Source organism: Vanessa tameamea, chromosome 15 (assembly GCF_037043105.1).
Source record: "Vanessa tameamea isolate UH-Manoa-2023 chromosome 15, ilVanTame1 primary haplotype, whole genome shotgun sequence".
Lineage (NCBI taxonomy): Eukaryota > Metazoa > Arthropoda > Insecta > Lepidoptera > Nymphalidae > Vanessa > Vanessa tameamea.
Genome location: NC_087323.1, coordinates 8,982,848 through 9,009,864, shown reverse-complemented (window position 1 = coordinate 9,009,864; position 27,017 = coordinate 8,982,848). Strand labels below are relative to the sequence as shown.

The 27,017-nt window shown below is 30.4% G+C and overlaps 1 protein-coding gene across 3 annotated transcripts in view; it reads left to right on the top strand.

The window, feature by feature from the left end:
- Ip3k2 (Inositol 1,4,5-triphosphate kinase 2) overlaps positions 1–27,000 on the top strand; it is a 132,955-nt gene extending 105,955 nt beyond the window's left edge. For all 3 annotated transcript variants that reach the window (XM_026638902.2, XM_026638904.2, XM_026638903.2), the window contains exons 2-6: positions 18,343–18,522; positions 23,706–23,778; positions 24,455–24,582; positions 25,255–25,506; positions 25,774–27,000. In XM_026638902.2, coding sequence (XP_026494687.2) covers positions 18,343–18,522; positions 23,706–23,778; positions 24,455–24,582; positions 25,255–25,506; positions 25,774–26,121 — 981 coding nt within the window. In that variant the 3' untranslated portion in view covers positions 26,122–27,000. The remainder of the gene's footprint in view (positions 1–18,342; positions 18,523–23,705; positions 23,779–24,454; positions 24,583–25,254; positions 25,507–25,773) is intronic.
- The last annotated feature ends 17 nt before the right edge of the window (positions 27,001–27,017 follow it).

The following is a 27,017-nucleotide window of genomic DNA, read 5'->3' as shown; positions in this document are numbered from 1 at the left end:
CATCTCGTATTCTACCGCAAAACAGCAATACCTAGTATAGCTATGTAGTATTGCTTCTAGTTTTAATGGTGATTAAGTCAGTAGAACTACAGGTAAAAGCGGCATAAAATCTTAATTTCTATGGTTGGTGGTGATGAACGATGGAAGGGATGGTTAAAATTTCTAATAGTTCCAATGTTTATGGTTACAATTCAGTGTCTCATTCGCGAATCAATCTATCTATTTTAAATATTATAAAAAAAAAACATACTACCACTAATTATTGTATTCTAATTGTTTATATAAAATATTTCCCGTCCCGATATTTAACGGATCATTACTGTATATCAGTAACCAATAAAATTGAGTTTTTTATTGTGTCAAATGTGTATAATCTCTACGATGACTTAATCAGAATAAATCGTTTTTGACAGTAGCTGAATATGAATAGCATGAAAATCAACGATTGCTTGACTTTACATATCTAGTTAAATAACTTTAACTAGCGTTAATTAAATACAAGAGAAATGCCCTTTCCACTTTTTTAATATTGACGAGTAGTGTATAGTGAAAACTAGTGTTTTTCTAGAGTTTTTTTAAACATTAGTTACAAAATTAATAAACTAAAATATTATTTTTTTATATTTATTTTGAGAGATAGCAGAAATCAAACATCCATAATTTTATGCTTATAAACCGAAGAGTAATTAAAATCGACTTTGTATTCGAACAAAAAACTCGACCGAATACTAAATTATAATTATTATAGAAGCTGACTGAGTCATCTCAGTGGCAATGACCATTCAGAATTGGTACTACAGTACTTATGATAGCTACATACATTTTAAAGTTAGTGCAAAGAAGCTAGTAACTGTGAATATATTTTTTTCTCTATATTTAGTATTTTTCTAATTATCTTTAATCTTTTCAGGTAAAAACTGATCTATATCTCTATAAATACAAACTGAGACTGGAGGGTAAGTCATATGAAATATACACTAATTAATTTCACAAATGTAATAATTATTATTTCATTTTAATCTATCGATTTGTATGTACTCTATTCTTCTGCTAGTTTTATTATAGTAATATTAATGTAAATGTCTCATTGGTCATAGCCTCTGAACTATTGAGTTTTTCGATCAAGAAATTTATTAGAACTAGGTGTTCGGATTCACGGCAACGTCGCCTTCCTTTCCTGTGAAGAAGAGACGATTCGATCGGGTTAGATCGGGTCGGATTGGATTTACATAATGCAACAGTGTTCGCACACTCACTAGTGCATAATATTTTATAGTCTTTATGATAAATGGTTTTCGTGCCCAAATTCAGGCAAAAGGATATATTTCCTGTTAATTTTTTTCATAAATTTATCATTTGAAATATAAGCATCTTGGAACAGTCACTGATTAAATGAACGTTAGGTGTTAATCACTTGAACTATTGCCATTTTAACTCGTCGCACTATAAACGACAAACACGTTCGACCAATTCAAATCACACTTAGAACCTTAAATACGGTAAATAAAAATATATGAAGTGGTTTTAAGATATTTTTTTCGTTACATTGAAACACAAAACTCCGAAAAGGTGGCGAGTAAAACAAATTCCGTCCAAAGTAGGCGAAATATTTAAATTAAGTAGTTTGACCAGATTAATTCAGGGCATTACCATAATTATTACATCGATATTTACGTAAGAAAAGTCTTGCTAATATCAAACTTGAATACGATTTGCAATTTTTTAATGATTATGATTAATGTTTTTATGAAGATTTATTATTTTAAAACCTCTTATGATAGCGCTTATTGCAAGTTCATTTGGTTCCTACTACTTAAAGTAATGTAACCAACAAACAAACCCGTGAATATCCCACTGCTGGGCTTCCTTTCCTATTGATGAGAAGGTTTTGATCTTATTCCAAAACGGATTGGCAGAGACACATATGAAAGAATTTCGTCTCACATCGACAACAACGCGAAGTACGATTTTAATGGAATGAAACAAATACAAGGAAGTTGACATTTAAAAAAGGAATCTGTATATTATTTATTAAATAATTCATCTTTCAACTATGAGTATGTTTACAAGATCTCATTGTTACTTGACGTCTTCAACCATTGAAACGTAAACATAATAAATAAAAGCGATATAAACAAATATGATGGTAAACAATAACAATTTGTTTATTCTGAACAAAAAACTGTTATTTCTAAAATACGCCAACTAATATATTTAGCGTTAGCACTGAAAAAAAATTTGCAACATTTTTGTATATTGTTTACAAGAGAACGAAATTCACGTTTGTCATGTCAATAGTTTAAATTCAAATCGAGTGGAACGGATACATAATATTTATATACTACTAAAACCTTCTCCGAAATGTACTGCATCTTTTGGTATAAATTTCATGTATAACGTTTAGTAAGGCATTACGAATAAACTTTTTTTTTAATTATACTTTATCCAATAGGCACGGGCTCTCAGTTGCCCGAGTGGTGGTTTACAGTTTTTCTTATTTATTAAACATCAGCAGATCTTCGCTAGAGTTGGAGCTCGTGGTTCTTATTGAAAGACGTGGCCTACACGTTTTTTTTTCAAATAAACTTATCTGTTTATTAGTATAGATGGCGCTCTAATAATATACGGAAGGATTTACAATAGCCTGAGATGCAACAGGGGCCTTATTATTAAAGCAGCAATTTCGATTATAATATAATATATGGAATTCCATAGTCATACGACAAAATTTGGCAGTTTTCTTTCCATAGTGACGTAGCTATTCTTAACATGTACAGAATCAAAATAATGCTTAATATGCTTGGAATATTTTCAAGAGTTTTAATGCTAATGTTTTTGTTTCGGTAATTTGTAATATCTATTGATTTTATTTGATTATTAGACGTTCACAATCCCCATGTTTGAAATATCTGTAAACTTACATTTTTAGTATGAATATTTTTTGAATATAATATATTATTTATATTAAGATATTTATTTATATTTGTTATATTTTTTATCAATACACATATTTATCTTGGACTTATCAACGAGATATACAGACAGACAAACAGAAAGACATAAAGACTTTTCAAATAATAAAAAAAAAAGAATGATATCAACCATAAACGAAACTAAGTTTTTTAACACTCACAAACTTTTTATCGGGAAATCAATATATAGCACATTGATGTACATACATATACGTAAGAATTTGAACAAAAAATAATAATATACATATGTATAAGAATAGTATAAGTATATAAATACCACAATTGTAACGGCTGTCATGTCCACATAACGTTATAAAACTATTCATTAACCTCATTTGATACCAGCAATAAAATGATGTCATATTCAATCTGATCAATTGATTTATAAAGATTCATTGTATTATTATCAATAAACATTCAGACGAGTGCTCTTTGATATATTAAACACTATCAAAGCCTTATATACGTGTATATTTATGTTAAATTAGGCCGTATTCGGTTAAAATCTGGTTTTATTTAAAATTAGTGATTAAATATATTTAAAATATATATTAATAATTTATACAATAGATAGTGTAAATTACAGATTATCGCATATCATGACGTCATATCACATATAACAAGTTAATATATAAAATTAAGATATATTACAAATAAACATAATCATATCATGTCAATATTTATGTATCTATTAAAGTCCACGAGTTCTTTCTCAGCCTCGTGTGTACTTTGAACGTGAAGATAGAATGTTTTGGCTGACCAAATCATATTTTTGTTTTCTTCATCGATAGCTGTTATTGATAAATTTAAATCTAAATAAAAAATTTGCACCAATCTTTCTAAGACGATAGTTTGATCATTTTTTATTTTATTTTATTTGGTTCTTCAACAATGTGTACACTGATTATAATATTATAATATAACAAAGTAAAATTATATTCTAAGTGTCACAATTACTTAAAGAAGAACACAGCATGCACAAAAAGAAAACAATCAACATCTTAACCATATTTGTATATAATATGAATATAATTTAACATTTACTACTAGGTTAATACTTTATTTTGTTTCATAAAAAATCGCTGTGCGTGTATTCGTTTTTCTTCTACCAAACAACTTGACTGATTTCGATTAAATTTATGACTTAGTAATCTCTCATTTGCTTAAAAGTGACTTGGGATAAAATACTTCAATCCGTACGAAATCGAGACTAGTTGGAATTAGTTTTATAAAATTTCATTTTTTAATACTCTTTATGTTTTTATTGATAAATAATGTTATAAACACAATAATGGTATTAAAAAAAAAACGACAGAAAAACTCTCGATCATCATTAAACCATAGAAAATTGTGTAATGTAACTAAATACTTCGGGTATTTACTTCCAAAGTTTATTGTCTACTTTTTAGAACATTTAAATAAATGTTTGTTTTTCAAATCGTTTTTTCTATATATTTCAAATGAAGCCGGTGATGCCGCGACTAGAAGTAAGTACCTAGTATTTCATCCAATTGAATATTCTATTCAACAAATTTGTTAATCCTGCATTCGTTTATAACTAATGTTCTTTTTTATGCGTTGAATAGGCTATCTATCGATCTCTCATGCCTAATCTCTCCATCGAAATCAACTTCCTAACAAGGCACCGTCTACTATATACAACGACAGATCATTAACGTAACTCGCTCTACACATATGTGCACACATTACGACGATAATATGCTATAAATAACGTTATTAACATATTCTATTATATTTACTAACCTGTCGAACTAAATAGTATTAAACATTCTTTGGTAATAGAATAATTATAATGATTGCAGTATTATCAGTGGCTCGTAAAATATCCAACGAGTTTATATTCAATAAGATTTAATTGCGAATTCTGGCATGTAATATATTGTACAGTTTGATTTAAATTCAGATACCTGTGTCATAAAGTTTAGTTTAGTTTAAAATAATTTTAAGCAGTTGTGACCATTTACTACACGGTAGCCTATTTGCAGCTGTACATTAATATGTCAAAATATTTTATAACAAGTCTATTTGGGATGAGACTTTTTTTACGTGCTTTTTTTTTGTTATTTTCTTTTAATATAACGACAAAAATTTACAACAACATAAATATCAACAACAACATACATACAAATTAAATTAATAAACTCGTTTATAGAGTGGAACATCATTTGTATTTAAATCAATGTGTTCATTCGTAATGTAACCCAAGATTTAAATTACGTATGAATCATTTGATACATTTTAATTTATTTGATTTATTAATTAATAAGACATGTGTAAACATGAATCATGTGAGAATTTTATTTTACTTCGATTGGCAATGAGCGAGAAGGGTTGTTCAATATGAGATTAAAAAAAAACGAAACAACCGACTACTTGAAATAAAAATATCGATGGAATAACTTTTAATTCAGTGGGTAGAGAATGTTGAATTTGAAGATTTATCAAAATCTAGCTCAAGTTAAACCTAAGCTCCACAGACATATTGCATTACACATTGCATATGTTTTCCGTAAAAAGAGTTATCTGTACAGGAGAGGTATTCTGCAAGAAGGAACTCGAAACTCACCTTAGAATACGAGCTTAAAATATCAGAATGTAATATGCGACTATGACTATAATTATTATAAAATGTACACGATACACATATCAAAATGGCACATCACCATAGCTTGGTTGTCTACATTTCACGGTTTCACATACGAAGTGAATTCTTACAAAATCGCACTACTGTATTCAAACATTTATGGGTTGTCACTTTTTGCCTTAGATATACATTTCATATATTAAACTTAATAAACCGATAAAATAGGTTGCTATATATGCACGCCTCGTGCGTAAAATATAAAGATATACGACTAAACAGTACGTTGTAGTGATTTTTTAAATTTTATTCTTAAAATCGTCTTATTGATAGTGTGAATACAGCTTTTTCTGAGGCTGTAAGTGCGATATACAATTACGTTGATAACTGCCGTGAAGTTTGTGTGGTTTATTTTTGTTAACTGACATTTGTTACAATCAATTAAAATTGAGGTTTGGGTGCTGAATGAGTACGTTAACCTTTCATGGATATCTTCCAATGCATATTTATATACTGATCGATATTAACAACTAACCGTGTTAGAGGAAAAACGAGTTAAATATTTCAAATATTCAAATAATAATGAAATCTAAATCAATGTAAATTCATGAAACGATGCGCATAATCTTAAATATGTCAATATAATTAATTATTAAGGTAACGGGCAAAATGGCAAACGAGAACGTAGTACCGGTAATTTGTATTCGCTCTTGTTGCTTTATTATAGTGCTCAGCGCGCTCCATCTGCCTTTTGTTTTACTATAAAGGCTTAAATATATACATTAATATGTATTTATTTAGCTGGAACTTAACAGCATGCATTTGTAGACTTCTCTCGAATAGGCACGCAGTCTAGGCTAGATTAAAATAACGTTCTTCGTAGTATATTTTGATTTTAATTTAAGAATCGTTGGTCTTACGAGCTGAGATGGCCCAGATAGAACGCGTGCATCTTAACCGATGATTGCGGGTTCAAGCCCAGACAAGCACCACTGAATTTTCATGTGCTTAATTTGTGTTTATAAATCATCTCGTGCTAGGCGGTGAAGGAAAACATCGTGAAACCTGCATTTGTCTAATTTCAACGAAATTCTGCCACACGTGTATTCCACCAACCCGCTTTGGAGCAGCGTGGTGGAATATGCTCCAAACCTTCTCCTCAAAGGGAGAGGACGCCTTAGCTCAACAGTGGGAAATTTGCAGGCTGTTAATGTAAAAAAGAATGGTCTTATGCTGGTCTTTTAGTCGTATCCGTTGCCGGCGCATCGGACTACTAATGGAAAAGAAGATAAAGAAGGAACCTGTAGAAAAAGTAATCGTTTTTGCGCACATCTTGCGCACTATAATATTTGTGCACATCGATAGGAAAGAAGTGATAAACTGAACAGGCGTCGCGGAAAAAAGCTTTTACGTAGTATTAATCAACTCACGTTTTATTTTGCGAATTTGATTCACGTGATCAGTTCAAGAACACCGTAGAGGAAAATGCTGTTGGTGTCGTAGACCTGAGGTTAATCAAACTTTAGGTGTATACAACGACCTCATAAATGTTGCTGATCAATTTGTTAAAACGTCCGCGCAAAAATTCAAGGCTGACTCAGCGTTTTGGGAATGACTGACATTATAATGTCCCGTCCGCTAATCATATGGACGGCTCGGTCACGTGACATGACTGTTTCATATAATGGTAAGTTCAAAGCGTAATGTATCTCATTAACGATGTACCGGTTTGCAAGAGTGGTTGATGTTTATGAATATTGTTTTACTTCTAGTTCATAGTAATCGTATACCCAGTTATAGGCTATGTTCTCAATAAACGGGCTACTTAGATCAATATATTTTTTCGAATGTAAATTATGAAAAAACTTAATATTTTAAAATGAACTTCATTTAATTGGTTGTAGAGCTTTGTTCTAGGCCGTCTTGTTCGGTACGGGTGCTACCATATATTCTACCGTTAAACTGCGATACTAAGTAGGTACTGTTGTGTTCCAGTTTGAAGGGTGAGTGAGCCAGTTAAACTACAGGCACAAAGAACGTAACATCTCAGTTCCCAAGGTTGGCGCATTGGCGGTGTAAGGAATAATATTTTTTTATGGCACCAATGTCTATGTGCAGTGGTGAAAACTTATGATAACCTGGCCTGCCCGTCCTACGATCCGAACTGGAATTGGATTAAATTTTTACTTCGAATACTTTGATTTCCACAAACGACTAACTGATGCAAATGCTCCGAAATGTGAAAACTATCTACATAGAGTTCAAATAAGTTACAGCATAGAAGAATAAACTCGAAGACCTTCTTGTCAAGATGTCACTTCAGTGTTCAAAAACATAATTATGTTTAACGAAAACCAGTTGAAAAGTAAAAAATATATAAATTGTCACGCCTGAGCAAAACTGCGTGTAAAAGTGTAACAAGGACGTTCAATGTGACCTTCAGACGTCACAACGCCCCCGAATGCTCGAAAGGTCAAATTGAAACTATTATAAATCCACCGTCAACCACAATAGCCGGGTAGAAAATAAATGTAAAATATTTCCATAAAAAAACCTTTTTATGAAGATCATTGATTTTGTAGGATATATCTTTTATTTACAGTTCTAAATTTAAATAATATACCGTTTATAACTACTACCTGTGAATACTTCGCTACGTGAAACTTAATATATAACAATACAGGTCATTTTTCTATCAACAACAAAAGTTTCCTTCATCCTATTAGCTCGTCTCAATACATACAAATTCCCTTGAAATAGACAAACCCCGCCCGCATTTTAAATTTCGAGAAAATCCTTACAATCTCTGGATCAACAGGCTTATTGAGTTTGTCACTAGAACAATGATGCAGTTTGAATAATAATGTCCCCGTAACCGAGTTTTGGCAATGTTGACCGCTTTTAGAGACGACATCGCATTAAATAATATTATGCGCCTGTATTCGCTGACTCTCATGGCCCGAAGCGAGTACAATGGGATACGATTGAGGCCAGATCAAGTTGATACCAAGCTACACTGCTTAGTGTTCACCCCCGTGAGCTCTCAAAACTTTGGGCTGCATTTAATTAATTTCTTGTCGAAAAAACCCAATAATTTATACAACTCTGTCATCCTTATTCAACCATATTAATCCTATTTTTGTAAATCACGTAGCTTAAAGTTTTAAATATATTACAAATTATAATTCTACTTAGAATATTTTATGAGAAACAGTTATTGATAATGTCTGGCCCACGTCAGGCACCGAATAGAAAAACCGTTGACAAAATAAATAAAGATTTATCAAAAAAAATCTTAGAAATTATTCGAATTTTATTCTTAAATTCTTTATTTGAATTGTTTATAGTAAAGTCCATTTGTTATTTTTATATCGATAATAATTAGACGGATTGATAAACGGATTGATAAAATCAGGTGATTTTAAGTAGTCATCACCATCATAGCTACTCTCCAAACCTGAAAACCCAACTTAGGCACTAAGATATTGTTCCTTTGCCTGTAGTTACATTGGCTCATTCGACCTTCGAAACGGAATACAACAATACAATATTGCTGCTTATAAAATATTATATAATATTTGTACTTACTTAAGTAAATTATATAAAATGATATAAACATTTTTATACAATTTTTATCTTGTAGGGGAAAGGTATAAAAATAGCTTAAGGTAAAAAGCTCTGGCAGCGCTAGCATTGACGATAGTAGTGATACTTCTGATATTCCATAATCAGGGGATGATCAAAATTTTGATAGTCAGGTTATTGCTTTTTAAGCGTCTATTAAAATATAAATAGCCCAATGGTTTATGGGCCTAGCGGTGTAAGAAGTCTTGGGCTATTGTCGTCCCCCACTCTTAGCACTAGCTTTAAACTTAATTGAATATTATTTTCGTCTTACTAAAACGTAGATGTACATTTTTGGGAATTACTAGCAACTCTAAAAATGAATAATATCAAGACCGCGAAACAATTAAAAGTGATGATTTCATACAATAAAACTAATGACATCTGTAATTCTATCTGGAACCCACGCAGTACGTTTTCTAACAAGCATATCCATTTTAATCAACGTATGACTCATTTGGCTGTAAATGGAACATTCCAGAGTTTCAAATTACCAAAAGACACGAAATATACAAAGAATTGTTTATGGAATTTAATCAGTATTACTTTTTTATTTGTTTTTTATTTATATATTGAACTGTTAACGATTGTATTCTAAAATCGTTGACTTTAGCATTGTTGAAGATGTTTGACAATTTAGATTATAAGGGGTTGAATTCGAAGGGTCCTTACGTGTCTTACACCAGCCAGTAATTGTATTGACTTGTAATTGTTGGTTACAGAACATAAAAAAATGTACCCACGATTGTTTTTATACTTTTAGATTATAGAATTAAGTATTGAAAAATATTATTGTATCGTGTTTTCGTATTTATATGTAGCAAATAACAGGAGTTCAGATATGATGATATCTGAACTCCTGTCGTTTCTTTTACGGTATCTTGAGCACAAGATAATCTGACCTGAGCGTTCATCTAATTGACATGTTAAAGGGTTCGCACGGATCGATTTTAATCGATCAACGTCGCGGACATAAAAAAAATCCAATTGAAAAAAAAAACATTTGTAATTTGATATGGAATCAAAATAGCTGGTAGATTGAAAAAAAAACTAATCGAAACTATTTTCTTTACTTCAATTTATTTGAAAATTTGTTATCGATTATTAACGATTATTAATTAATTTGTACGACGATTTAAATGACTTTCGATTTAGTAATGAGTACGCGGTTCAATTGCACATGAAATTGTGTATTTACATAATTATTACATAATAGTTTTTTAAATGATAAATTGTATATAAAATTACACAAAGTCTATATTTGATGGTTTTACACGGCTGAAGATAATGTATTAACTATATTTAATGCAAATTTTACTGAGCTTAAAAACGTAACCCTTAATCGACTTCATAATTTTTTAACAATAAAATATTTATACAATTAATTATACTTATTAGAATAGGCAAACGGAAGTATATAGTATATGAATTAAATAAATATTATTGTTTTAATATGCACAAAAAAAACGATATTTACTAATAAACGCAACTTAGCGGTACAGATACAAAACTTTGTTATAAACTGCACCATTCCGTTAGAGATTGCACAACAGTGATTGATATACAAGCAATCAAGTCTGCTGGCGATCATCCTTAGTATGCTGTTGGTGCCGCCATTGACTTTACGCACTAGGGATGCGCATCTTTTACGCATCGTGGCATAAAAACAATCGACCCGATATTCCGCGAACATTCCCGATGCACTACATAATCGCGCCAGCCCCATCAGCACCCTGAACGCATTATTATATTGTACCCGAAGGGCGCTGTACGATTTTTGAGTATAATGAGCCACAGGCTGCACGAGTAGAAAGAAGTACAGTAAGATCTAAAAAGAGTGGTTTTAACATTTTTAGCATCGTGCAAACCTGCGGGTTATCATATCAGCCCTTACTGCCAGCGCCCTTCGTTCCCGTTCTATGTCATCATCGTCCCCGAGATCAGAGGTCAATAGATGTCCTAGACAATTAAATTTCTGTACCCTTTACAGTACCGTTCCATTTAATTTAACTTCTGGAAAGTTAACCTCACTCTTACCTTTGAATTCAAAGACCATGAGTTCACTTTTACTCGCATTGTATTTCATGTTATATACACACACACAAGTTTTGCTGATATTTAAACTGATAGGTAAATCAATTAATGATCATCAATGTTTCATCATTCCAATACGAGCATTTTCTCTATTTATATAGCTTGGACGGACATGAACTGTATGTAACTCATTGGTACTTGTTATACCCATGACCTTGGCTTGAGATCTTCGTATGATATCCACTGGGTCAAATCTAAAAAAAAAACATATATAAATCCACACTCGGATAGCTGGCGCCAAATAAATTAGCATTTAAACATTCAGATATCAAGTTTCTAGTAAACATATTATCGTCGACGTCATTTTAAACGTATTCGCGGTTTTACGAATTGGCGGGATTGTAGATTGTAAGTACCTCATATTAGGAAATTGCGTTGATGACTAATTTGTAAGGATGGACTTGAGTATGTGTTATACGGTAAAATAAATTTAATTTATCGTAATATAACCTCTTTAAATCTAAGCAAATCCCGCAAATTAATGAGGCATTTAATTTGTTAAACAATGTGTTTCAAAGTCCACAATATCTCTGTTCCGCGAATATTCTTGTCCAGTCATTTAGTACACTTATCCTAAAGTCAGGCAGGCAGGAGGATAAATAGTTTATTGAAGTAAGAAAATATTACCATTGATATAAAAGTTTTTATAAATATCGTTGTAAATATAAGTGTATTTCAAATATATGTTTTTTTAAATAATTTTATATTTCAGTTAAATTCGGGTTAACGCATGATTATCTTATGCTAGTCTACTGGCAAATAACAATATTTTCTTTTACTATGTTCTAAGTAAAAGTGAGCCAGTGTAACTACATTCATTACAGAAGTCACATATTAGTGTTGGTTGTCAGGTCACTGTTATTTTTATAATTTTAATTATAGTGCTTGTCTTAGAGCTAGAGCTTAGAGATGTATAATTATAATATAAGATTAATTTACAAAACTGATTGAAACAAATTCGGTGTAATGATTCTGAAATCGAAGTTTAAATTATTTATCAAACATGTCTCAAAATTAGTATTACATTGCAAAGTATTTCTAAACAGAAACAGTCTGTAAAGCCATATCGTAAAAGCTAATAAAAATATACTAATTATTTTAATTAAGATCAATTTCCTTAACAAACAGCACAATTAATAAATTGTTTATTCAGTGTACGCATGTTTAAGTCTTCAGGGAAGGTCTGTTTTGTTAGCAGTTGCAGATTCAAGAAGACTTCGTGCGTCACCAATGGTCTTGACATTACGGCGACACATATAACTTAATACTGTTGTTGCATTATAGAATGTATAATAATGTAATAAAAACTACATTTGCATAAACATAATAAGTTACATAACATAGCCTGCGTGAGTATACAATATATTTTTCTGAGGTATATATTTAGCGTAGTGATAATAATAATTGTTTATTGTTGAAACGAGGCAAGGAAATGTGAAAATTAGCAATGTGATTATTGATTCCCATAAAATGTATGTTATGTAAGATGTGACCGGCAGTGGGTCGGTCACATCTGTCGAAAAACCGATAGCCGTTGGTGCAAGAAGGTTCTAGAGTAGAGACCCCGAATCGGCAAGCGTAGTGTAGGACGCCCTGTAGCACGGTGGAGCGATGATGTCCGGAAGGCGACTGGTAGAAAATGAATGAGAAGGGCCTAAGATCGGGGACAGTGGCGCGCCTTGGGTGAGGCCTATGTCCAGATGTGAACTAATACAAGCTGATTATGATGATGATGGTGATAAAATGCATTGAAATATACATAGTATACAATTGTTTAACTCAAATTAGACCTTGGAATATTGCATACAGCGCGCGTAAAGAGGTTCCATTTTAAAAAAAAAATACTTTAAATGTACAACGTCACTATCTTTTATTGATAAAACACGATCAACATTCTCTGTTATCGTTATTGATTCATATTTAACGATTATGATATTTTTTATGTAGTAAACCAGTTATGAAGTGCGTCAGGTGTGACTACTCTGTGTGTGTGTTAACTGCAGAAATTGCAATAAATGTTTTTATGTACTGTATATCCCTCTAGAGAAAGTGTAGTTTTTTAAACTTGTGTTCGCACTGTGGTCGATATTCGACTATATTTAGTATTGATAATTTGAAAAAACATACGAATTTCCACGTGTTAAACATATATTTCCTAGTAGTATTTTCAATTTAAAATCGTCCGATAAACAAAGAAGAAAAAGACAGTGAACTGATTTTTCTTTGTTTCTCCGTATACGTATAAATAGTTTCGAGGTAGAACTTACAATAATATTATACTTGAAAATATATAAGAGCATATTACTGACGACTACATAAATTCACTAAACCGCAATAGATCATGGTGTAATTAAGGCTAACTCCCTGAGAAGAAAGCTTGTTTTTAGTTAGCAGTGAAATATTTGCGGAAAATTATTAGTTTCAGTAAGAGGTTACTAAAAAGATTGAATATTTGATAAAAAAATGTGAACGACAATTCTCAATATTTTATATTTCTTAATTTCAAAGATAGTGGTGGTAGATTGACGAAGTATCATCATTACATTTATCATTATATTTTATCATCATCATTTATATATTTATACAGTGACCACTTGACATCATTTGGCCCAATCACCAGTCCACGAAGCTATAACAAAAAAGAAATGCCAATGCAATATGAATTTTAATTTTAAATTAGTTTCTATATCTATATATTTTTTTTTCGTTAATTACGGTAAAATACTCTTCTGCATGCCATTGGCTATACGCACCTAATAGATGTGTCTATAAATGTTGTAATTTAAACTATATTAAATAAATCTAATTGCAGTGTCCAATATAAAACAAGTAACAAATTATCCAGATCAACAGTCTCTTCTAATAGCATTGCTTATAAAAATATATATGGACGTAGTATATTTAAATATCAAATTATAATTAACCCGGCAGCTCTGTATGTGGGAATATATGATATTAATCATTACGAAGTAAATTTATTTGGTTTTCAACTGTTATTCATGAAATAACATTGTCACAATTATTTTATAGAATTATTTTTATTTGTATTCGTCTTGTATTTTAGTAAGGGCTTTTACGGGGTGTATGTACGAAATTAAGTGATAGGTTGTCAATTACTATCTACTGCTATGTACAGGACTCCTCTCGAGGAATAGATTCGAAGCTTGATCCAGCTTCAAATCTGTTTGGTGGAAACACATTTGACAAAATAGCATCCGAACACGAGTTAAATTAAAATGACAAATTGAGCTAAACACATCCGTGCCTACCTGAGCTTGAATTAGCAATTTTCGGTAAAGATTACTTTGGGTACTGTGTGTACAACAGGTGTGGAAAGGTGTACTTTGAACAGGTTCATAATTAGGGGATAACATATTAATTTCTACGTAAAATCATGAGATAGATCTAGTGTATATTAGTGAGTAACTATACGTGATCATGGCGTGGCATCTCGTACGTCATGATGGTGGTTTTTTCCTGACTGCTGCAATTTTTTAATGATATTACAAACTAGCGTGCCAATTTACTGTCAATCGTAATATTTGCAATGACTTGCTGTCTTCCGGTCGAGAGTTCTCGTAATATTTTTATATTTCCTTCCTTATTTGATTGTGTTATCGGCATATCATCAACTCAAAATCATCATGTTAATGTTCTTTTAGAATTGTTACATCGTCTAGTTTTATTTTGAAGCAATTTTGTTCATTACATTTTATTCAATTTTAATTTTAATTCAATGTTTTTCAGGTAAATGCTTATTCGTTTAGTATTTTACAAAAATCGATTATTTGTACAATCACGTACAAAATAATCTATAGATATAACTCGTGTCTAAAGTAAAACCTATAAGTTCAAAACTTCTTCTTCGTATGAATTATTTGTCGAGCAATGGGCCTGTATAAAACATTCGGCTTTATTGCCTCTGCAAAACGACACGACTAACATTTAATGTACTTTAAAAGGAACTTAATATCTGATGATGCTTACGGTGAATCGCCGTTTTATCTCTAACATTGTCGAGTCATTATTAAATATTGGCGTAGATTTGCCCAATTGTATAATATGACAAAAATGATATATGACAAATCTGGATTTATACTCGATGACGTATATTTAATGATATAGCGTATAGTTGGTGTAGAATGTCATTGGTAAAACACATATCTGACGTTTGACGTGATCTGATTCATATCAAGCTTTGATATGCTGATAGAAATAGACTTATTATCGCTCATCCTTCACTCTGAATATCATATATATATGACTATATATATACTAGTTTCTGTGGATCATATGTACAGAGCATTAAATCATTGTAATCGATATCTGTGAAAAAAAAATGTTCTAATCAAATATATATATAGTTACTGCAAATGATTGTGTTAATATCACTGCAAGAATCCAATTGATACAATAATATTTATAAAATAATAACACTGAAAAAAAGCAGCTCAGAAAAATCTAAGATGCTGTATAAATTACTTTTCAATTCCTTTTTTATATCTCTTTACTATATTGTTTGCATATTTTGACAAAGTCCTTTTGGTGCAGTTTCTAAATGAGAAATGAGCTCATATACAATTACGCTCTCTCTCGTTCTCTGTCTCCTGTGCGTTTATTATTCTGTCCTGATGATGAAATCTGTCTTCTTAGGGCTGTTATATTGTATTTTGCTTCCAGTTCGCTTTTACTTGGTGGTAGGGCTCTGACTCAGTGGAGTGACTCATCAGATATTCTACCGCCAAACAGCATACTCAGTATTTTTGTATTCCGGTTTGAAGGATGAGTGAGCCAGTGTAACTTATTTAAGGAATGGCTAATATTTTTAACAGCGCCATTGTCTATGAGCGGTGATGACCATTTATCATATATATATAAAATATTGTTAATACTTTGTACATATATACTTAGCCCAACCATGGACTCATATTGTAATCCTTTTGGCTTGAAAATACACTGAAACACTATTGGCCGTAATGGCAACGTGGTAACATCCTGTAAAATTTAGTTATCAATTTTTTTAAGGATTATAGATTTTTAACGCTGTTTAAGCCAATCGGCTTCGACACTGTTTTTTGGAATAAATATAAATACAAATAATACTAAACAACAATAATAAAAATATTATTGTTGTTTAGTATTATTTGTACAATTTTAGAGCCGAGATAGCTAAGTGGTTAGCGCACTTGAATCTTATCCGAAAATTGTGGGCTAAAACCCGGGTAAGCACTAAGTACCTCTTTACTGATGCATGATTAATGTGATGTATAATTCACCGTGCTACATGATTAAGGAAAACATTGCGAGGAAACCTTCTCGTGTTAGATGAAGAATTTGCCATATGTGTAAACATTATCACACATTGGAGTAGCGTGGAATCCAAGCTATTTCTCAAAGGAGAAAAGGCCTTACCACATATGAGGGTTATACATGTTTAGTGAATTAGAAAAATAGAGGGCTTAGGATTTTTATGAGTTAAAGCATCGAAAGGCACAAAAAGTGTTAAATAAACTATTCTCTCTTGCTACTGCACTTCATTTGCAAACAACTAAAAGTTTTAGACGTTAGTACGTTAGCATCATCAAATTACTATGAGAGGGAAAATTTTCTAGTACAAGGAATTTATAATTACAGAATTCATGTTAATGACGTAATATTTTAGTTACTTTATTAACTTGTATAGCATGTCCTATTAAGGTAATCAATCCTAAAATTCCCTCGCTGTTTTTAACCTATAAACCATGAACATGGGTCGTACGTGTCCACTCCAAAGTTGATCCACTGTGTGTAAACTAAATGACAGAAATCAGTGGACCACAGCACTTCTATTAATATCTGCCTAAAATTTATTCTCATCAGGGTCACAGGGCCTAATCTTTTAGGGTTAAAATTGTAGTACATCTTAGCAATCTATGACACACTTTGTACCGGAAGTTTCCCACAAATAACATATTCATTGGTAAATATAATAAATGAATATGGAATTTTAATTGATTATTTCTAACAATTCCATTTAGATATTGCGAATAATGTAACCAGTAGACGGGCCAATCCGGTATTCCACCAATAAGAAAATTTTACATAGGTCGCATTACATTGACGTCATAACTGCCCGCTGCGGTTTCACCTAACCGCCACTGAGTCAGATAATATTACGTACGCTTATATTGGCGATGTAGCGCTTTTTGTCTCAGTGTATAACAGTGGATTAAGCCTCGTGGTTGCATTGCCGCCAAATTTTGAATTTCGAATTTCGTAATTTTTAACGGTGCCATTAAATTGTTTGTCAGTGACTTCATTACATACTAATCAGTGTGTGATTTTGAAATTCTTGCTACCTAAGGTGTTTGTGTTATTGTGTTAGTGAAAATGTATTCCGGTGACATATGCTTTCGGATCAAAGATTTTATGGATGTTGTGTACTGTGTGTACGTTCAGAAACCTAAAAAGGTTTGTTAATATTTTAAATAAAAAAAAAATCACTATAGAACATGTTCTTTTTTTAAATGTTTATTTTATAAATAAGGAAACGATATTCTTTTCGAGGTTCATTTTATCGGTCATTAATAATAAATATATGTATATATTATGATTGCAAGCGTCTGTTACTCTCAATGTCTATAAGCTCAATTGCGTTTTCCACTTTTTGTCCTCATTGCAAAAAGGAACCTTCACCGTTATTTTCACGGTCAATCGTTATCTTGGTATTAACTTTAAATTTTTAATATATATCTCAACATTTTATCAATGAGTTATATTTATATATTTCCTTGAAAAATATAACTTTCTTTTTCCTCCTTCTCATTATTATTTTTTTTTTATTATTTACTTACCTTATGACGTTATATTTTTACCATTCATTCAAAACAACTTTTCATGTGAAACTATGAATAAGACTTTAATGTCAACATTATTATTCTAACGAGATGAATTAAAAATGAGACGATCTCTTATGATCTGTTTTCGTATGACAAATACAATATATCTATATTCAAATTAAAATAAATAATTTAAACAATTATCATAAAATTCCTTTCATTCTTCTTCCAGCAATCGGAGAGATGGCGAAAGCTCCGCAACATAGTGCAATGGACGCCGTTCTTCCAGACCTACAAAAAGCAACGGTATCCCTGGGTGCAGTTGGCTGGTCACCAGGGTAACTTCAAGGCTGGGCCAGACCAGGGCACGATATTGAAGAAGCTAAGTCCACAAGAAGAGAGGTGCTTTCAGGTGAGGATTGAGTTTAGGTATATTACAATACAATAGATATAAAATCTCAATCTCTTTTTAAAGTCGATTAAAAAGGGAGACTTGGTGTCCCTACCTTGTCTTTAGCTGTAACCTTATAATTTTAGGAGTTCTTAGTGTCTATGCTATTACGCATGACTGTTGCCATTAAGTTTTTAAAGTAATTACGTCGATTTAAAGGCCTTAATGATAATTGCGCTCATTTTTATAGAGATTTAATTACGTCTTGGAAAAAATACTATTTCGTACGATATCACGGTTTTGTTTGTAGGAAATGTATTTCTTTATAATAATTAAATACGCGTATACTTTTATTTGTAATTAATTTTATGTAATACGTCTTATTAAGCACGTCATAAAACATATAAGCTAGCTATTAAATATAAAAACATTGCTTCGTAAGACGTAATTTAAAATAGGTATAACTTTTCTTTTGGTACGACTTCTATATATGAATTTATTGAAATCATTCTATTAGTTTGAGTCTTTTTGTAACAAACACACAAACTTAATATAATTTATACATAATTACTAGCATTTATGAAGGTTTTTTTAACCTTCACTATTGTGTAAGACTTTATATCATTTTTCATTCTGACGTCATATAAGGTTAATCACGATGAAATTTAACACTACATTACACATACATAAAAATGATTTTAATCTGCTTCTTTCATACATTAAATAAGAACATATTATCATATTTTAAGAGTCGTACGAACGAGTACTAATTGTGACAGCAAATTTCTCATAATTAATAAAATTTTCAAACAGCTTCTCGAATACAAAGTGAAAGTCAATTGTTTCTGAATAAAACCTTTGACGATAATTTCCATTTTCAAAAATGTTTACTCTGTGGTTTATTATATTCTTATCATACTATTTGATGTACGGTTATTACAACGCATTTGAATTACAATGTTATATTATTATTTAGTACTTAAAAATAAATACAATATCCAAACTATGAGCCAGCTTAGTAGCTAGCATTACCATAATCACATACTATAAAAAAACATATTCCTTTATAATCTATGACATATATTAAAGTATATAATGGTAAAAAGTAAAATAACATATAAATGTTCCGGTACTAGTATAGTCCTAGTACTCAAATGTCCTTGCTTGAAGAGAGGGTTTGGGAGCTAATCCTGTTGAGCTAGTCCAATGCAGATTGGTGGCAGTGTGTAGGTAGCTCACGAAAACTTAATCGTGCTAACTTCTGTAACCACTGTGGCATCTCGATTCTAATGTTAAAACTGAAGTCTAATGTTAAAGTAAGTTTAATAAAATATTTAAATATATTCAAAAATAGACCAATCAAACACTATGTTTCTTAAACGTTAAAACTTATTATTTAGCAATTAATTCAATCGAATTAGTTTATTCCAGAGATTTTGTATAAGAGAATCGTGATTGTTTTTTCAATCTATTGACGTGTGTCAAACACTTGAGTATGAAATGCTCTTAAATATAACACAATAAATAAAAATCGAACCGTTATAAAATTATACATAACGGATTAATGGAACAACTATTCCAGGAAAGAAGAATGACTTAACTAAATGGCAAGTAAGCGTTACTTCTAACTATTCGGTGATGATGCTGTTAATCGTTTCCGAATACCAGTATTGTGTAATTATTATTGATTATAGGAACTCGGGATTTTACTGTTATAATATTTTGCCTTTGCAGTAAATATTTCCTGTTATGTTTGAACCTTAGCGTTGCTATATTCGGAACTGTTTTTCCTTTAAGTAATTTAATCTAAGGATAGAATGTTATATACAAGAATAAAAAAAAGCATACGGATACTTTAATTTCTTTGCCTTTTATTTCAACCAATCAGCAAGAGTATTTAAAGGGTAATATTTAGTTTATCCAATCAAATCAATCTTCACTAAAATATACTTTTAAAAATAATAGACTCGTTTTAAATCCTAAAATTTATATACAAGAATAAGAAAGCATAGGGATACTTTAATTTATTTGCCTTTTATTTCAACCAATCAGCAAGAGTATTTAAAGGGTAATATTTAGTTTATCCAAACAAATCAATCTTTACTAAAATATACTTTTAAAAATAATAGATTCGTTTTAAATCCTAAAACCGGTAACGATTGTTTGAATTTATACACTTATTAATTATTAATAAATAAACAAATAAACCACAGATAACTTATAACCAATCGTATTAACACGAAGATCGAAATGGGAAGTTAATTATTTAAACTAATCATATAAAAACCAGAAATAACAGTGAAAAATCACTTTATTTATTATATACTATTGATAATGTACCTGTTTTCAAATATATTATTACGTTAAGTCAACAGATAGAGTTGACGAACGAGATCGTGTTCCTCGTTTATCGATCAAAGTACAAAACTATTTATGATATATAAAACACCCTTGTTCATTTAATATTAACGTTTTAATTGATACGTGATAATTTTAATCATCAAAGATTTAATTAATTTGTTGAAGCATTATTTAATAAACTTTATTGGTTTTTGATTCATAATTATGTTATTTTAATGTAATAATATTTTAATGTGAATTCAAAACAAATGAAAATGGAATATTGTTATTTTTCATTCAAATTAAATTAATGTAAATTAATTATAATTAATTGTTTATAATGAAACGAATAACAACTCAGATAGCCGGTTCTACTCAGTGATTCAGATGGACTTGTAAAAGTAAAGTTGCATAAAATATGTATGTATCTATAAGTAACTTATCGCCTTATTTAAATTAATCTATAATCTTTCGTTCGCAATGTTTTCCTTCATTAAAATCGTAACGATTTACAATCTTTGACATCATTCGCTATTCATCAATGACGAATGTTTACATTGCCTGTTTTGTTATCAAAATAATACAAACGATTCGATATTTATATAGCAATGAATACGTATGTCTCTGTGAGCAAAACACACATCATATGGAAAACATAGCCCTATTGAGTTTTACAGTCGAATTGGATCCGTCCAATTAATGAAATGTCTACTGCTATACATATTTGTGACACTATGTATGTATATATATATCGGATCATCAGTAGGGCCTTTAAAATGTTCTTGGCTGTTATCTTCCATGGTGGGCGTGATAATGGCGGAATATCAGAAATAAAGATCCATTGTAATTGTTCAGTACATTATTATTTAAATTCCCAGTACAAATACACAAAATATAATACGGTTAGGTTGATTGATTTAGATTGAGAGCCAATAGGTTAGAAAGTGTCTTCCTCGTGCCGTCGCACGAACGCGAATTATTTCTAATAGTATCTAAAGGAGGACTTTGTAAAGACAACTGCATTCAAATAACTGTAATTAAAACAGAAAACTACTTCTACGAAATATTCGCGTCTAAATAAATTTTCATATAAGACAATTGTTTCTTTCTTCATTTCGTATCTCACTCGTGAAATGTTGACGGTGGTACAAAATTTTGATACGTTTATTTTATATAAATTCATAATTACAGTCAATATCATATTCTGATATTTCACGCTCGTGTCCTGCGGTGAGTTTCGAGTCTCTCCTTACAGAATAGTTCTACAGTTCCAAATAAATGTACACATTTATTTGAAATATTGGCTTGTTTCGATTGACGTCAATAGATGACATACCTAATTCATTACTCAATACACGAAAATGCGTCATACTTTATTTCAAATTTACTTAAAACTTTCATTATTAAACAGGTTCAATGCTATTGATAGTGTGATTAGGACTTAATTAATATTAAATTAAAACGAATATTTTTACATCACACTAAATGGTATATATCGATACTATATGATTTTGCAATATAATCATATGATACAAAAAAAAAAAACAAAACAAATCACAGCCTTAGTTATTGAACTGTCCTTTTTATTTTACTTTTTGTAAAAATTAAGATATTTTTATTGCAATATATGTATATTTATTAGAAACGATTTCATCCTTAGTACGTATGGATGCCTACCTAACATACCGAATCAATTCATCAAACGTTTGGGATCTAATAAACGCGTAAATCGCTCAATTTTTTTCGTATTTAAGCATTGATAACTAACAAAGCAATCGTGCCAACCTTATATATATAATCAGATACATAGACAACATGGCGGATGAATAATTACATAATAGGACAATTAAATATGAGATAATAATAAAATGACTATTTCAAGTTTTTTTAAAATCATTACACGTCTAATTGCGTCAATTGTTGTGAAACGCAAACAATATTTATTTTTTTATATTCATAAACCTCAGTCTATACAATATATTGTATCTATTTATCATACTAAAAAATATTAATTTATAAAATATATTTATTCATATTTGATGTACTAAAGTTTAAGATTAATAGACTTCAACACTGTTAAACCATAGACCAAAAATGTAGGCACATGTATATTGTAGGTTGCCATGGAGAAGGATTTTAGTTTTTATTCTCGTCTAATCCTCCATGACAACTAGTATAAATGGGCAGGTCACGTTTGCGGGGTTTGCTAATAGGATCTAATATTTACGGTTAGCAGGCGCATTTATCGCGTAAAGCATGTTTGATATACAGTACCGACTTATATAGTGTCTCTAAACTACCTACCATTATCTATCAGGTGGATTATGCGCTCGTCACGCCTGTTTTAAATAATAAAAAAAAACGTACGTGTTATTTGATATTCGTTTACGTAACGCAATGTCAACGCTCTACCGTTATTGCAATTTGAAATAATATTTACTTTACATACTTTATTTATGAAAACGTAATTCATCAATTTATCAATAGCTACTGGATTATATCAGATTTAATTAAAATCTATCTAATTACTACTATTAGCTTCTCGTCCGTTTACATTGAAGGACAAACGTAATGTCGTCAACGTCAGACGTCACGTATATTTTTTGTTTTGCTTACTTTTCGCGACAGCTTTCACGAGTGCACTTGAAAACATTGAACCGAACAGACGTGGCCGCTTAGAGTCGTCAAACTTATACTGTAACTTCATTCATTAAAGTACTTTAAGGTTATAAGTATTTTAACTTGTATACTTCAAACTCTTCTACTTAACACTTTAGTGTACTGTTCTTACTGGGTACATATAAGTTAACTAGTCTCTGTTAATAGCTCGTCATATATGTAATTTATATTGTATTTTATTTCAGTTACTGATGAAAGACATACTCCGACCTTTTGTACCTGAATACAAGGGACAAGTGACGTGTGAAGACGGAGAACGTATCCTTTTATAATATAAAAATATCGACGATTACGAGTCTCATAGTAATTAATACATTATAACATATGTTCAAATTAAGAATAAAAATATATTATTTCAAATTCATCATCACAAAAACACACACATTTAGAATTTAAATAATTGATTTATTTTATAATTTGATGTTGATTAAAATTCATATGAATGTAATATACGTAACTTAATGAATATGTTGACATTCCCTACCTCAATACAAACTCATATTACTCAGTACAATATAATCTTTTTTAGAGATAATTGATCTTTTACAACAAAAGTTTCATATTAAATACTCGTAAGATGATCTACATATAAATAATAAAATAAATAACATCTAAAAAACATTGAATTGAGAATATTATCCATTGCGAATTCTGATATAATGTTATAGATTTCCTTTTGTAAACTCATCCGTTATATTAAATCATATAAATACGGAAATAATTAAAAAACAATCCTATTTACAAGGTCATTGCTCCTTTGCTGATATGAATTATGATAATTAATTTTTTTTGTGTTATTTAGTTTGTTTATTCTGTGTAACTCTTCAACGTCATAATATTTTAAATAACGTTTTTTTTAATAGTCCTTCATGGTTTATTTACTAAATATTTGTGTATTGTTATTCAATGATTCCTTAACGAACAACATGTACAGTGTACTTACAATTACAAGATCTTCTAAGTGATTTCGACTGTCCGTGCGTTATGGACTGCAAAGTTGGAGTCCGAACTTATCTAGAAGAAGAATTAGCTAAGGCCAAGGAGAAGACTAAATTAAGAAAAGTGAGTATATTATAAAAGAGTAACCAACAGAATTTCTAACTGGATCTTCTTAGTAGAAACTACAATATTTATCCCAACTTAGCTCTCAATGTCGATGGCGCATTGGATAAGGAATGATTATATTTAGTTGACCATTTACCATCAGGTGGCCCATTTGCACGTCTGCCTAAAAATTTATGTGGAAGTTTTAAAATTAATTTCCAGTCACGTTTTAAATTTATAAAGTATATGATAAATTAACAGCTTCATAATAATCTTATTTATTTGTTATTTATAATAACCACATTGACCTTTTACAACGTATATCTTTTAAACCGTTCTTAATATAGTACACTTCATTAACTATCAATTTATTTATAAATAACTATTTTAATATATTTTAATAACGTCATGATACTGTAATTATTGTTTTCGTTTCAATGACGATAACAACTTATTAATGTGTAAGATAATAATTTGTAAATGTGAATTAGAATTTCATTTAAAAGTTTTGCTTATAAATTTTATTGAAAGAGAACAAAATTTATTGCATTATCCACAATAGAAAGGCTGTACTATCATTTTGTCGTACTTACTTTGTAATTATAAGTATTTACATCTTTGTCGGATATTTATAACGACATTTTTTGGGAATTATGTAATAGAAATTAAAGTCGAATTTACTTTTTCCAGGATATGTATGAAAAAATGATTCAAATCGACCCAAAAGCGCCATCAGAAGAGGAACACCGGAGCAAAGGTGTTACTAAACCAAGATATATGATATGGCGAGAAACCATCAGTTCGACAGCGACATTGGGATTCAGGATAGATGGTGTCAAGAAAGCTGATGGAACGAGCTCCAAAGACTTCAAGACGACCAAAACTAGGGAGCAAATACTCGAAGCTTTCAAGGACTTCACTTCAGCATTTCCCAGCGCTGTCGTAAGTGTCAATTTCATTAAAAACCAAATTAAGAATCTGATCCCGAATATCACACATTTGTACGTTTAAAAAATTGATAAAAACAATATTGATTTTTAAAACTAAACTATTTGCTTCTACGTTCGTATCTCTTTAAGAAAGATATAAGTTCAATAAAAATTCAATAAAGATTTCTGGTATTATTACTCGTAGTATTCCCAATTTATTTCATGCAATGTAAAATAAATTAAACATATTAATTTATTTCTTTCTTTTATGTTTTTACAGCCCAAGTATCTCGAAAGGCTCAAGAATATTCGGGCAACTTTAATTGAATCACACTTCTTCAGAACACACGAGCTCATCGGCAGCTCATTACTTTTCGTCCACGACAAAAGAAAAGCATCTATCTGGATGATAGATTTTGCAAAAACTGTTCCCGTGCCTGAAGGAGTGAACATCGATCACAATTCAGCTTGGAAAGTTGGTAACCATGAAGATGGATACCTCATTGGTATGGATAATCTAATCTCCATCTTCGAATCCCTAATAAAAGATGACAACGGTAACATTGATCAGTGTTATTCCAATTTAAGCCTTGACAAAAACGTTAGAAGAGACACTTTAGCTACTTGAAAGAGGCCTTGGAATTGCCAATACAGAATAGCGCTCTGTAGTGTCTTGGGCTTTGAAATCAGCAGTCATGTTACTGCATACAGACTTCGTATGGAGATGACGATTCATGTGTATATATTGACGATTTATTCATTGTAAATAATGATTGCAGTAAAGACCGTTATTGTATTATTGATAAGTTTAAAATACTCATCTTAGAGTAGGTTATGATCGTTGATGACTTTATTTGTACTGTTTATAGGATGATGTAAATGTGTGTTGATTTTGATGAAGTAGATATCGAACACCTAAAAGTTGGTACTACATATAATTATGGAACAAGTTTAATATACTTATATCTCTTTGAAAGAAGAATACTGATGTATTTATATATCTTATTTATGATGTGTTTATTGAACCTATATATATATAAGGTACATATAGTATTGTATGTAAAAGTAAATGGAAATAACAATACGATTGTGGTTCTGGTAGTTTTTAATAATTTATTTTTTCAATCACAGCACAAAGAATGTATGTTTTAAATGAATAAAAATAAAGACGAAATGTATTGATCGATTTATCAAATAGGAATAAAATTATTTATTATTTAAATAAAATACAGAAACAAGAATACAACTTTTGTGTATATCGTTTTATAAACCAGACAAGTTTATGTGTTATGAAATTAATTGAATTTTCATTAAAAGTAAGTTTGACTCGAACAAAATTAAACTCGATGCTAAGATATCAAGGAATAAACACATCTTGTAATATATATTTATTTTTATTATTGTAACTACACTATATTAGTGTAACGACTAGATAAAACTTTATTGCTAAGTTAAAATGTATAAGGTTAAACATATTTGATGATACTAATTAAAACATATCACAATATTTTTGTTTTTGTACTC